This window comes from Xiphias gladius, chromosome 15 (genome assembly GCF_016859285.1).
Source record: "Xiphias gladius isolate SHS-SW01 ecotype Sanya breed wild chromosome 15, ASM1685928v1, whole genome shotgun sequence".
Taxonomy (NCBI): Eukaryota; Metazoa; Chordata; class Actinopteri; order Istiophoriformes; family Xiphiidae; genus Xiphias; species Xiphias gladius.
Window position 1 is genome coordinate 15,942,871 of NC_053414.1, and position 14,587 is coordinate 15,957,457.

The window sequence follows — 14,587 nt, forward strand, 5'->3', positions numbered from 1 at the left end:
AAAATTCAAATGCGATGTCAATCATATGCCAAGATTTCGTTTCAAAGGTTGTTGACAACCATCGTAAAAAGAATGAAGTTGTCTGGTTCTGGACGTGGTGATTGATGTGATTTCTGCCCTGCCTGCTTTTAGAGAAGCTTTTCCTTGATTTTGAAATGTTGAATTTATGAGCAAATTTATTGGACACACAGGAAACAGAATGTCACAATACATTATCTCTGAACCTGCCCTCCTAGACTTTTGCTAAAGCCTGGTCAAAAACTATCGAAAACTTTTGTATAACTCTATACAATAGTTTTTGATCAGAATTGAATTGTGCGGTGGTTGCACAATGGTAGTTAACACAGAAGCAGAGAGTTCATTGAACATGCTTCAGTTTGGGACTTCTGGGACTAAATATGCTACCATATCATAAATGCTCTAGTTTTGCAGCTGCCAAAATGATTGCCTAAATTCAAAAAATTGTTTTCAGCTAGTACATACTGTAGTTGTACTTTGTTGTCTGAGAGCGCCCTCCTGTGGTCATTATCACAAATTACAAAACAGACATAGGTGCTATTTGGTAAATATTGAAGAAAATCAATCAGAAACTTTTCCTATACTCAGTGTATAACGACAATGAAAACATTATCAAACATAGCAAAAATGTTTACTAATCATATTGGTGTTCTTCTTCCCTTGGGCTGAGAAAAATAATAAATGAAAAATAAATAAAAAAAATAAAATGATAGATAAACACAAATATAAATGCACAAGTATATTAACTGAATCTAAGGCTTCATTGAATTTCATAATGTACATAATGTCAATTATAAAACTGAATATGTAGACTGAATATGAAAACCTTTTTGCTTTTTCTAATTTTTTTGTTTTCGTGTTTGCTTTGATGTTAGATCTTTGTACGCTATTTTATAATGTCTGCTGATTTTATTTTTCAAACCTCTAATCTTCTGTTTTATTTTAAAAATTCAACATACTGTACGAAAAGTGATAAACATTCAAATAAAATGACAAATAGAGTAACCAGAAAGCATCGCCCTTTTTGTCTTTAATTTTCTGTTATTCCTACTGAACCTCTAGCTATAGCTCTTTGGACTAGTGAGTTTATAATAGATACTGAATGTATGGTGCAGAACAGAAGGTCTCATACAAAAATAATTAATTTCTACTTATATCTGTTTCCATTCCTTAAACTGTGGCAACACCTGGGGAAACCAGTAGGGAAAAACCTACGGATAATGATTAAAGCTGAATAAGAGTGATCTCATGTACATCATATTGACTGCTAGAAGGTCTCTCCTCAACCACCTGCTTTTGACAGTGGCTGAAAATACCTTTATAGATTTGGGATTTGTGGTATTTTTAGACTGATTATATCTAGATCTGCAACACTTTTGTTGTTGTTGTACTTCTTTTATCTGAGGTATGACTCTTTTATAAACCGGGCAATGCTGTAATCTTAAAAGGCTGTTTGGGACATCAGATATTGTAACAGAACATGGCAACATTACAACCTTATAATATAATCTCCCAAAAAGTTTTGTTCCTCAAATATATGTAGACTAGAGACTTGGTAAGGAAAGACATTGACTGCTTTGCTACTAGTACTGGATCCTGTGAACTTTGCAGTAAAGAACAAACCTACTGTAATGAGCCATAACTGGAACACCTGAAATTATTTATTTCCTTCACACAGTCATTTCAGGCTCCCTACAAACACAGTGGGCTACTGCAGGGATGAAGCTACTGTAGATAAAGATGACAATTTAAGGGAACCCATATTGTATTTTGTATATTTCGCTTTCTGCCGAAAAAGGGGTTCTTTGAGTGGAAAATAAAAGGGCTGCCTAGAAAGAGTGAAACAGAGATTGTAGTTTTTTTCTCTTACACATTCTGTGTATTCATCTTTCATCCCTGCCTTACTGACAATGAATGTATTGATTGGTTGCGCTTACATTTTTCCATTGTCCATTCTGACCTTCCCGACTTGTTTGGGAAGTGGTGTTTAGACCCCCAAGACATAAATCTGATGGTGGCTTCCTCTTGTGACTTCATAGCTTAACAATTGTATGTTGTTGCTTTGGTAATCTCAAAGCTCTCCATCACGCTCAAGGTCTATTACAAATGTTCTGTCTTTTATGATGAGAAAAAAATAGCTCAACAGCAGATTGACAAATACGATCTGACTTGACAACCCTTACTGCAGTAAATCAAACCACCTACCCACACACTCTAACACTGACTGATATGTATTTGATTACCATGTTGTGCCTTCATGGGCAGGTTCAAAGTTTTTTAAGTCTGACTGAAAACAATAGTCAGGTGCTCATATGAACTCTGAAACAGGTTTTGCTTTCTGTAATCATTCTTCCTGTTTCGACTGGCCATTAAAAGATTGTTCCCTGAAATGATGGGGGACAAACCCCAAAGTCCTTTTTTCCCCAAAGCAAAAATGTATCGAAATGTTTATCTGAAGCTAATATGAAGTTTCAGCAGCAGGCTGAGTTTTTCAAGTTAAGTGGATATCTTCCAGAGTTACAGAGCTTTTAGTACAAATTTCTCTGTTTGTGTTTCCCTGGGTAGTGTTTCTCTCATTTGTGCTGGAGGGACCCATGACGGACATGAAAAACTCTGAACCTATCCTTTAACATTGATACAATACAGAATTTATTTTCTAATGTATTACTTTTTTCTGAGTCATCATGATCATACATCATGCTCAAATGTATCATATGTAACAAGTAGTAACAGAGTGTGGTTCCCAGAAGTTTAATGAATGTTTAAATAAATATGTTCATTTTCTAGACTGGCTGCACTGCATTAAGATTTACGCTCAACGGTACCTCAATGTGATAAAGTCTGTCATTACATGGAATTTAAAAAAAACAAAACAAAACATCTATATGTTGCAGACTGACGTGATGTTGCCTGCTCTACAGTGGTGGCAGAAGTACTCATCTTTTATCTGACTAAAAGTAGAAATACCACAGTGTAGCATAGGCATGCATTCAAAATTTTCCCATAAGTCAATGTACTAAAGTATTAGCATCAAAATACGCTTAAAGTACAAAAAATAAAAGTATTGGGCAGAATGGACCATTGCAGAATAATGTCTATTATATTATTGGATTATAATTACTGATGCATTAGTGTGCACATCACTTTAATGCTGCAGCTGGTAAAGATGGGGCTACTTTTGATTACTTTATTTACTGCTGGGTACCTTATGAATCTCCGCCCGGGGATCAATGAGATCTTATCTTATCCTAACCTAATTATACATTTATTTACTGAATATATTTTGTATTATTAATCTGAATCTTCAAAATAACTAATACCTACAGTTAACCGATAAATGTAGAGGGATAGGAGTTCGATACTTGCCTCTGAATTGTAGTGGTGTAGAAGTATGAAGCACAAATTCTTCCCACAGCAAACTGTCATGGATTTCAATTTCACTTACCTTAGGAGACATACAGTCAACCATTTAGGCTCATGATTATGTTATTCCCCAAGTGCGTGTGCAGGTGTGTCCCTACAAAGGTTCTTGTGTGTTGGCTTGTTCATCACAAAAAAAGAAAAAAAAATCTTATGTTGTCAGTCATATCCGTTTCTTTAATTTTGGTTTCTGTGTTTGACATTTAGGGTTTTTTGCATTCAAAATGAAGCTAAACAATGTAGGCCACTGGTTTTAAAAAGGAGACAAAAAGGAGGTTGAGACTTAAATGAGACACAAAACAAAAGCAGTTACAGTAGCTACTTAAAGAGTCTTGGAATTATGTGTCATATCCATTAGGCTCAGTTTATTCAGTTTTCTTCCCCCAAACTCATGTCTCCTCAGTCATCAACGCTGAAAGCATCAGCGCTCTTGCTCTGCTAAATGGACACAGCGGTCTTCTAGATGGCTTGTCACCGGAAAATAATGAGCAAACAATGCATCTCGTTTCAGTGACTCACTTCCAGTCCACACTTTCCAGTCAAAGCCTCAAGCGACATCTCTAAGGTTGAAAAAAAAGCTACCAGATCTACCAAAAAAAATAGCTTCACTTTAAAAAATTAACTCACAAAACAATGAGAAGCTATCATGGGAAGTAACAGCCTGTCACTCACCCTGAGTCTATGCACTTATCCTCTCTGCTTATTCTCTCTCAGTGTGACAAAGAAACCCTATAAAAAGTAAAACCAAACCACATAGGGTGCATTTTTTTGTCTACAGATACATGGAACAGAACTTAGTGCAAAGTCATCTCTATGGGAACCACGCACAGCTGACCAGCGCTGTTCTGGCATCATAAATTAAAGGTGAAGATAAAAAAAGAAGAAATAACCACCAAAGTCACTGCAGGTCTGCAAAAGAGTTCACCACAGTTCAGGACAGGGTTTGGGCATCAAAGACTTGCCAAATACTCCTTGTCTCCTATAGTCCTCTTCATCATCATAATGCGATCCTTCCTTTTAGTCCCACTTTCTCCAGAGCTGTCTGAGTCACCTGAAACCCTCAATTCATCCATTCATCCATCCAATAAACCATCCTTCCAACCATCCATCCGCTCATCCATCCTTTCAAGAGTTGTGTTTCAGCCGCCAGAGTTTCTTTGCACTTCCATGACTTCTGCTCCCTTCAGCAGTGTCACAGCCCCTAGGAGAAACAAGGCAGCCTGTCCTCGCCTTCGCCTCGGGGTTCACTAAAAGGCCACAGACAGTGCATCTGAAGGTCAGGTGCTCCTGGTTGCTTCCTGGTCTTCGACCCCTTGACCTTTAACCCTGGCTCATGGATGCAAAGGTTATCTAACCTTAAGAAAGAGGTGGACACAGGGAGGGGATTGAGAGGAAATCGCAAGAAAAGGAGGGAAAGGAGAGGGAAAAAGTAATTTAATTACATTTTGTTTACTTGTTGCTTCAAATGCCAGCCATGAAAATTCAAAAGAAAACGTGCAGTGAATCGACTAGAAAACCTAAGTGGACTTTTCAAGCAACTCCCTCTGATCCATAAACAGTGACAAACAGCAGCACAAACAAATCCGCAGACAAAAAGACAATGTTGAGCACTGCAGAATAAAAAGAGCTCTGCAGAGATCAAGGTAGGACTGATGTCGCAAAAAGCAGTATGAAGCCTCATTTATGAGCATGCTTTGAATACCTTGAAAGGATTACAAGGTAATCGAGATCAGAAAATATCTTTTCCTCCCTGTAAGCCAGCAATATCATCAATTGATACTCTACTCTAACATTCTGCTTTTGTTGCTTGCTTTGTATGATGTATCCATAAAGTACATTATTTTCTCAATCGAGTGCTTATTATGAACAGTGGCTCCTAGATGAGCACAACCTTTTCTGGCAAAGTTAGAACAGTTCCGGTTATTTCACAGGAGAAATTTGCATATTGCTGTTTTTGCTCATGTTTTTCTCACTGGTTTATGTGTGGGGCTCAGCTGAAAAGGTGATGTCATATACTACCGTGCACCAATCAGAGTTAGGCAACACTTGCATCAAAATTTAATGACTTGAAGGGTTGTTTGCTTATGTTGCCAGCATTGCTGATCAACTCTGATCACACCACACCCACACACTCCTGATGAAGAAGATTATCCGAGTTTTTGAGAGTCAAAGTCTTAATAAATAACAATAATAATTTAACATTATATGTTGTTGCTTATTTGCTAATGAAAATTCTATGATATAAAGAACAGCTTTCAGGGGCTTTAAAAACACGTTTTCAACATTCAGCCCAATCCAATCCACAGATGAAAATTTGTTTAGAGATTTTAACTTTCATTTACATACTAGTGAGATGAGTGTCATAGAGTTTAATGCTGCTGACCTTCTGCAGCTCCTCTCTAAGCCAGGAGGGAAGGGGCTGTCCGAGGCGATGGAGCAACTTTGACAGCTCCACGTTGTGTTCCCTGTAGTACCTTGAGAGATATGCACGTGCCTGAAGAGAGAAGCAGGGAAGAAAGGATGGAAGAGGTGGAAGGGTTATGACCAGACAAAGATAGGGGAGTAAGGGAGATGGAGTGAGAAAATTGGGAAAAAAAAAGGGAGGGAATAAAAGTTGGTGGTTGAAAATTAGATGGGTGGTTAACAGGTAAGTAATAAAGTATAAAAGGACATATGGAAATAGGCCAGAAAGGGAGGAAATATATTAGCAAGGAGCAAAGGGGAGGTATAGAAGTGCAGGGAGTGGAAAAAGGGTTGAGAGGAAGGATATTTAAAAGAGAAAATAAGAAAGACAGCATAAGAGTAGGGGGCAAAACAAGAAACAGAAAGAGATTAATGATGTGCCACCATCTTTAGATTAGTTTATTTATCCTCAAAAGGACCTTAGGGCCCCTAAGTGCCGAGTGGTATGAACAGAGCTAAGAAAAGAGAGGTTAGAGAGACGGAGAAAATTACATGAAGGATGCATGAGATCCATTATCTCTCCCCCTCCTGGGTGCCCCCCCCCCCCCGGTGTTCCCACCATCTCCTCCCTCCTCGACTCTTCTCTCCTTCTGCCCCCTGTTGGAAACTCAAATACAGTTTAATTACAGGTGACACTGAGGAGCAGCCATTGGCCACGTGTGAGCACATGCGGTAAGACAAATTGTACATATGTGTGTTTGTAGTCATGTGAGAGCAAGGGTTTGATTCATTGTCTGCAGGCCCGGTATCTCCTCTGTGGAATCAGCAGCCAGGACAAAGATTTATGGATTGAAATTTCTTCCTCTACCGACATCCTAATCGCCCCATCCTCTTTCTTAGGCTGTTCTGTCACTATTCGGTCCTCATAATTAGGTTCTACCTTTCTGGCCCGGACCTGATTGGATGATAGCTTCAACCCCTATGCTGAGTCCTGTGGGAAATTTTGCCATCGCAATGGAGGGGACTGTGGGCTGTCACTGTCAGTCCGGCTGCTGTGTTTTCTATTTAGTTTGTCTCTTTTTCAAACATTTCATTCAATGAATATCCATTTTTCCCTCAGCATAAATCTATTTTAAGTAAAAAGTAGAAGTTTACCTCTGGCTCCATAGGAGGGTACTTCCTCCCTTTGCTCTTTCCCAAACATTTTGTCCTTCCTCCCTCAAGGAGCTGGCACCAAAAGCCCTTCTGAGGGTCAAACCTGAGAGAAAAGGAAAGCAGAAAACATAGCCAGAAAGACAGAGAGAGGGGGAGAGCAAGAAAAATCTAAATTAAAAAAAAAATTGCTGACAATAAACCTCAGTGCTGCCATATTGGCCATAACATTTAGAAGCGGTTCTTCTTTCGGAAATTAGGCCTGAAAAAGTGGGCCATCTTACACTCACAAAGCAGACATAAATGTCACTATGCATTCAGCACACTCTCTGTCTGTCTCTTACTCTTTTGCTATCGGTGTCTCTCTGACTGTCGCGCTGTCTTGTTTCATCTCTCTCTCTGTCTGTCTCTATCGCCCTCCCTCTCCATGTCTCCATGTTGTGCAGCCTCTCTTCCCTCTCAATGCAGACCCACAGTGATTGCATTCATAATTATCATTTAGTTTTTCGTTAGTATAGTAATCCACTTGTAATGGTAGTTCTTGAGGTGAGATGATAAAATAGAGTTCGAGCATAGGCTATAGTTTGTTTTAGTTACTCCAAAACAACCTTCTGTGCAACTTAAATCAAAAAATGTGACCACTTTACTTGTGGGTTTGGGTTCATTGTTTTGTAAAGACACCCTGAGGAAGGCAACTGTGCGAATACAAGTTGGTTGGATTTTTACAATGTGCTAACCCATATTAATTAAGGCTTTATATTTTTAACCATCCGGTCCAGTGCCTGGAATTTGATTCTTTATACTGATGGATGATAGGATATTTTTTCCTTTTTGAAATCACTTTTTTCCCTAGCAAGAGCACCAGTGAGTACAGGGGACACCAGAAGCACTCCTATCACTGCGCGTCATTACACTAAATTACATTTTTATACTTACATATCTTCAATTTTTATGAATTTACTGCATTCTATTTTTATCTAAATATAAACAAATATGTTTGAAAGAGGTTGCATATGATATATACGGTATGAACTTATATAATCAAGGCTGTCTTATTCAGGCCAACACGTACAGTACCTGGCAAAGACAAAAGTACAAGTGAAAGGTTATCTGAGCATCATGACAGAGAGGGACAACACATGACCATTTAAGCTGAGTGATCACAACCTCGCCATTATAAAGAGGAGCTATCAGAAAATGTGTCTCTTAAAAGAAGTTTAATTGCTGGGGAATAACTGTACCCGAGATTGACCTTTAATTAATGACTGGCGGTAAAAACAATACAAAAATGTGAAGGCGAAATATTCTTATAAAGTTGATGCCTCTACAACTCTCTCTTATTGGCTCTCTGATCATCCATTTTGAAACCAAACCACCTTTCTCATTAGCAGAGTGCAAAGGCTGTTGCACCCCAGCAGCATCTTATGTGACAACCTGTCACAAGCAAGGAGACAGTGGGTGACTTTGAAAGCAAAGTACCCTAGAAAATACATGTGCTTGTTGTCAAGTGTATGTAGAGTATATGCATGAATACATATGCATATACTGAATGCATTTAAATACATTTATGTATGTACATATATGTGTGATTCAGTTTTTATGTGCAGGTGTAACTATATTTAAGTGTAAATTTATGTTTATCAAAATAATTTTCTGTTATTTATATGTGAAATATTGATGGGATTCGTAAGTATATATTCATGCAACTTTCTTTTGCAGTAGGAGCAAGATTATGCAAAGATATACATTATTGTTAACTGTCATTTGGCAGAATATAAGGGTTAATATGGATGTGACATAAGATGCAAATATTTTTCTTTATCTGCATGCCTCAGTGGGTGAATAAAAGAAAAAGAAAAAAGAGTTAAGTGGTTCTCCTTCAGTTTTTCTCTGACAGGACAGGAGGACGAAAGGAGGGGGGGGGATTAAATAAATAGGCTCCAGTGTTGAGGATCTGTCAGGCTGCTGCCATGTCAAAAGAATGAGAGGGAGAAAAGAAAGATTAGGCTTTTGTATAACTCATTCTTCAACCAAAACACACACATACACACACACACTCAAACACACACTCACACACACACACACACACACACACACACACACACACACACACACACACACACACACACGCATACACCTTCCTTATCATCCTGTCAAAGTGCATCTCTACAAATTATTTGTATGCATGTGGGCTTGTGATTCAAGACAGAGGCACTCTCTATCCCAATCTGAGCTACAAATTCTAGAAGTCCTTGTCTGGAGATTTGAAGGCTCGCAGGCAGATTGCATTCTGATGAGTGGTGTTTGACAAATAAACAGTCGCAACTTCTCCTCAACTTAAAGGTCACATGCAATATCTCCAATGAAGAATGAGTTGGAATAGAACATCAAGAGGCGAAAGCTAACTCTATGTCGTATTTAAAAGGAGAGAATTTGGTTGACGGGCATATTTTAGGAATCCTTTTCAATGTATATTAATATCTGAATAAGTGTCAGTGCTCAATGTCATTTGCTTTTAGTGACATAAGAGTGTTTAAAGCATCTGTATTTCCACATTACTTCTTAAGGTAAATTTTTTATATACTAACAGGATATGCTCTATTTGTGGCTGCAAACATCATATATCGCTTTCACATTAGTGATTTTGCATTAGTGATTTATCTTGGTTACTGGCACTGGTGTCTCTGCTGTCTTAGTCCTTCTGGATTGACACAGTGTGGTGCACTAACCTTTTCTTATTTTTTTCAGACAGCTGTGGCACAGACAGGCAGGATGTGTAAGTGAGAGGTGGGTCAGTGCTCTGTTGCGATTTGACACTTCACCACTTGACCGTCTCTTGACAAGAATACACATCAAAATATTATTGCAAAAAAAAAAAAAAATTAATGTCTTTGTCACATAATACAAATATATGACACTCCTAATGCCTTTGGAAGTGATGCCTAAAACTTCTCGTGTCATTCCTCAATAAAAATAACGCGTTACAAACACTTCCTTGCTATGTTTCTTGACACGGCCTTGTTTTGTTAATTTCCCATCCCATACCCAAGAGTTTCTGCCATTCCTTCTCTACTCACATGTGACAGATTTCAAGTGAAATGAGTGCCTATACTCATCATGTTACCATCTTTTTCTTCCTTGCTCTTCTTTTTCTCTTTTTTGTCTTCTCATGCCCATCTTGTATACATATCCTCCTTGCTCTCTCTGTTGTGAGCACACAACACTTTTTTTCCTATCCTACAAATACTGACAAAACCTCAACCCAAATCTGTGTAAAGCCTGACATATAAATGGCTGAAAGCGAGTAGCAAACTGACCATCTGCTATTGGCTGATCTTTGGTGCCTGGTGATGTCACTGTCTGTTGTACTATTCAGAGAGTGACACCACGTCGCACCAAAGACTGGAAACGAGGAGATGGCCAGTAGATGTCAGGCTTCACACAGATATGGGTTTTGAGTGAAATGTGCCCTTACCCCAAGACGCCAGGGATCGAGGAGATTGAAGACAGCAAGCAAGAGACAGGGAGGAGAAGCAGAGACTTACGTAAGGGCCTGGGAGTAGTTGAAATGAGGGCTGACTCCCAGGAACCTCTGGACTTCATCCATCACTGCAGCGGGGTCAGTTCTCAGCTGATGGCCGTCTATGATCATCACCTACACACGGATACATTCATACTGTAACACTGGCTACTACTAACTAACTGGTGAGTGCATCACAACCCGTTCAGGTACTGGGTAAAAATGAAAGCATAGAGACAGCGTCTTCAGTGCTTCTTCATCCGACGTAACAACCGCCACACGAGCTAGAAAACAGAACTCTGACACCTGATGTAATGTATCACTTTACCCTTTTTTTTTTTCTCATGGTGTATTGCCTCGCCAGGCTGAAGTTAGTAGTTCCTGCAGGCAATGTGCAGGGAAATGTTCCCACTTAAACACCGAAATAAGGACGTTTTAATTAATGCAAAATACACTCAGTGACCACTTCATTAGGTACACCTGTACAATCTATTGCAATTCAATACAACAGCTCTGCCATAAAGCCTTTACAGCGATTTTAATGTTTGGTTTTTGTGGACGTGTAAATTCAATTATATGTTTAATTTTGAGGTCATAGTTAAAGGTGGTGTCGTACTGGACATTAAATTGGGGGGATTTGAGGGGATTTACATACATCTATTTACATACATGAGGAGAGCAGAATATCAGAAAACACCTCTCAAAATAATGCAGTCCAGTACAATACAACCACTTACTATGACCTCAGTGCTAAAACATATAACAACATATTTAAATAACACCTTCATGATAGTGTCAACAAAAACTGAACATTGTAGGCATCATAAAACTAGACTTTATGGCAGAAAAGTTGTATTGGATTATATTAGACTGAACAGGTGTACCTAATAAAGTGGACACTGAGTGTATACATAGTTACCATTCCTTCAATTGTGTCCCTTATGGCAATAAACACCAATAAAAGCAGGTAATCTAGACAACAAATCCTGAAAAGTTGCGAGCAGTAGCTCACGTCTTACAAAACCAATGCAAAGCTTTAACATTACATACTGTACGATCTGTGCATGTGTATGGTGTCACAGTGCAACAGAGTGCAGTTGTCTGTGTACGTGTGTGTACTGGCCTGTGTCTGCGTCTGTGCGTACCTGGTTAGCAGGGTAGTACATTAGCCACCTCTCTAGGTGTGTGGCGTAGAGACCGGGGATGAGACAGCGGCTCTGTAGGGAGCGCAGCTCGGCTGGTGCTCCCGGTCTTGCACTGATGACATCATAGAAGGTGAACCGCAGGGCGGCGTGGTCCTCATGAGCCCTTTGATGCTGGGGAGGTTAACAGATACAGCCTTAAAAAGGACTCACTCTGCTCTCATTCAATCATTTAGCCAACAAATAATATATTTACAACCTCACATGAGAGAGATTTTAGATTTGTGTACAATAACGTAACATTCAAGGCAAGCTGTTGACATTCATGTCTCATTAATCGAACAGACTTAAGTAGACGATTTCAGGATCGTGTGACATTTCCCATACTCCCATACTGAGATGTACAGATAAATCAGGCTCATTAGCTCCACACTCACGGAGAGAAATAAGAATCCAAACGCAAATCTTGGAAAAGCACTCAATTCAAATCAATGCTGAGATGAGGCATATCATATGATGAAGCAGGCAGCTGTAGAAAGTTAAAAATAAGACATGTGCGGTCACTGGCATCTAATATATTCCGTGAGTGTTTGTGTACATACCTGATACCAGCTATAGGCCCTGTCAGAGGGGTTGATGAGCAGGGTGATGATCTTGGCCTTGGGCAGCAGGGCAGCAGCTCGCCTCGGGGACTCCTCTGAGGGGAAGTAGTTAGCGCTCTTCTCAAACAGGAAGTCCGTGCTAACATTAGAGGGCAAAGGGAAAAACTCCATGTACCTGAGGCAATAGACACACAGAGCACACATCATTAATACATTAATGCAGGAATTTAAATTTGCTAAATTCTTACACAGTTTCTAAAGTCACAAAGTTCAAGCTTTTATATGTGCTTAGACAATGAGGCAACGATATGATTTGAACAGTGTTTAATGAAGAATTTTCAGACTCAAGTCTTTTCTGAATGACTTCGGAGAATGCACCAGCTGTGTCTCTTTCAGCTAAGTAACCCACTTATGGGTCTATTTAGGCAGCCATATGTCTTTTGGCTTATGTTTCCAGGCTTAAAAGATCATTTTGAAGACATTATTGAACTGTTTTGAACTGCTTAATGTATCACTGATGTCTGCAAGACACATGACTGCCTGTAAGAACTTCACAAAATAGATAAGGGTTGTTTATGATCTTTCATTTCACCTTAGGATGTGACTAATAAAAGACAAAGTGAAAGAGTGAAAGACAGGGGTAAGTGTGTGTTCAAGAGTTATCACCAGTCAATTCCTTTGTGGTAGTTGTTGGTGTTGAAGAACTGGACCTCCTCATAGGTCTTTGGACTGGGGAAGTTACTGGAGATGGAGGGATGCATGAGTAGGAAGAGATAAAGTGCTGTCGTTCCTGGAAGAAAGGGCATAATTCATAACTGGCTCGTTAATTCAGCTCAGCAGAGATTAGTCTGTGTGTCTACGTGTGCGTAAGTGTGTGTGAGAGCTGTCCACTGATCCATTCTAGATGACTTTTCCCTATGCAAGATTTATATCTTGTTGAGAATGCACTGTATATGTATGTGTGTGTGTGTGTGTGTGTGTGTGTGTGTGTGTGTGTGTGTGTGTGTGTGTGTGTGTGTGTGTGTGTGTGTGTGTGCAATGATCACAGGCCTCCCCATCAAATGATTTAAAATCATTTGACACCAATCAGCACTGGGGCTTTGGTTGTGCCCCCGTTTCACCCTCAGCAGCTCTCTTTTTGCCCCATTCCCTGTACACTTACTCCCACACAACCTGTTACACCCCCCTCACCCGGTCTACTATTTGCTTCAGCATCTCTGACATGCAAGGTATACCCTTCAATAAAATGAGAAATTATTATACTATAATTGTTGTTGGGCTGCTAATGTTGCTGTAATGACCCTTCCTCCCATTTAGGAAATTATCACCTGGTTGATTAACAGCATTATGGACCCTCCGCACCTCTCACACCAATCACCACCAATTAGAATTCCTGGATTCAAATGGGAGCAAAAATGGGGACCCATATAGGGTATACAGATTGTTATAAATCTCCTCTTCTTGTTGTCCCTCCACCAGATAGGGAGTAAGAAAAAGAAAGAGGGAGAGGGTGCTAGCTTCTGCATCTCTGTGCATCTACAGTGGATAGGATGTGGGTGGAAGAAAAGGAGGTAAGACCCTCTTCCTTTGTCTCCCTCTGACACGACCAAAGGAGCAAGGGGGATTAAATTAATGGGCCATGATGTGGAGTATCCAGACACCTGGGCACAAAGAATGAGTCTCTGCATGTGCACGTCAGAGTGTGTGTTTGTCTGTAGCTTACCTGTTTTCTGTGGTCCTATGACCATGAACTTGGGTAATCTGTCACAGGTTTTCTCTTTAGACCAGATGTCTTTATGTCGTTTGTCATCACATGGGTTCTGCAGGAGCGGAGGCAAAGGATTAGAGGATAAAGTAATGGTGCAAAGTACTGCATACAAAGACATGAGTGCACAGGGGATTTACTACATAGAGTGAAAGAACTAAGTTTTTGTTATTGTGTCATGCATACTACCATTCCCAGCCCGCATGATCTTACAAAACACCGCAAATTCATATAAACCAGCATATACATTTTCAAACAATAAAAAAGTAAAAAATAGAAAACCAACTTGAACAACCTTCACAATCACATCTCCATTCTCCATTCTTTTACGCACCATTGAGACAAAGACAGCAAACTTAAACACATCAAAATTAATATACCAATCCAATTTTTGATCATCTACACACCAATACATTTCGGGGCTTTGTTGGGTCATTTCATGGAAAATGAATTTCTTTTTCTCCACTCCACTTCAACTAAATCACACACCACACACAGTCTGTTCTACTCCTCAATACTTTTCAGTCTACATAATAAGAATATCTTACTGCATCCAAGTGCACGG

General features: G+C 39.5%; 1 protein-coding gene across 2 annotated transcripts in view; it reads right to left on the minus strand.

Annotated features, from left to right (window-relative positions):
* Positions 1-3,614: 3,614 nt before the first annotated feature.
* The window catches only part of ndst3 (N-deacetylase/N-sulfotransferase (heparan glucosaminyl) 3), a 39,408-nt gene continuing 28,435 nt past the window's right edge, over positions 3,615-14,587 (minus strand). The window contains exons 7-14 of one of the 2 annotated variants that reach the window (XM_040146158.1): positions 13,981-14,077; positions 12,924-13,047; positions 12,258-12,432; positions 11,659-11,829; positions 10,539-10,648; positions 6,997-7,099; positions 5,822-5,932; positions 3,615-4,788 (exon numbers count right to left, since the gene is read on the minus strand). In XM_040146158.1, the coding sequence (XP_040002092.1) occupies positions 4,759-4,788; positions 5,822-5,932; positions 6,997-7,099; positions 10,539-10,648; positions 11,659-11,829; positions 12,258-12,432; positions 12,924-13,047; positions 13,981-14,077 (921 nt within the window). In that variant the 3' untranslated portion in view covers positions 3,615-4,758. Of the gene's footprint in view, positions 4,794-5,821; positions 5,933-6,996; positions 7,100-10,538; positions 10,649-11,658; positions 11,830-12,257; positions 12,433-12,923; positions 13,048-13,980; positions 14,078-14,587 lie in introns of both variants that reach the window. The other variant, XM_040146159.1, reaches the window with a different exon arrangement.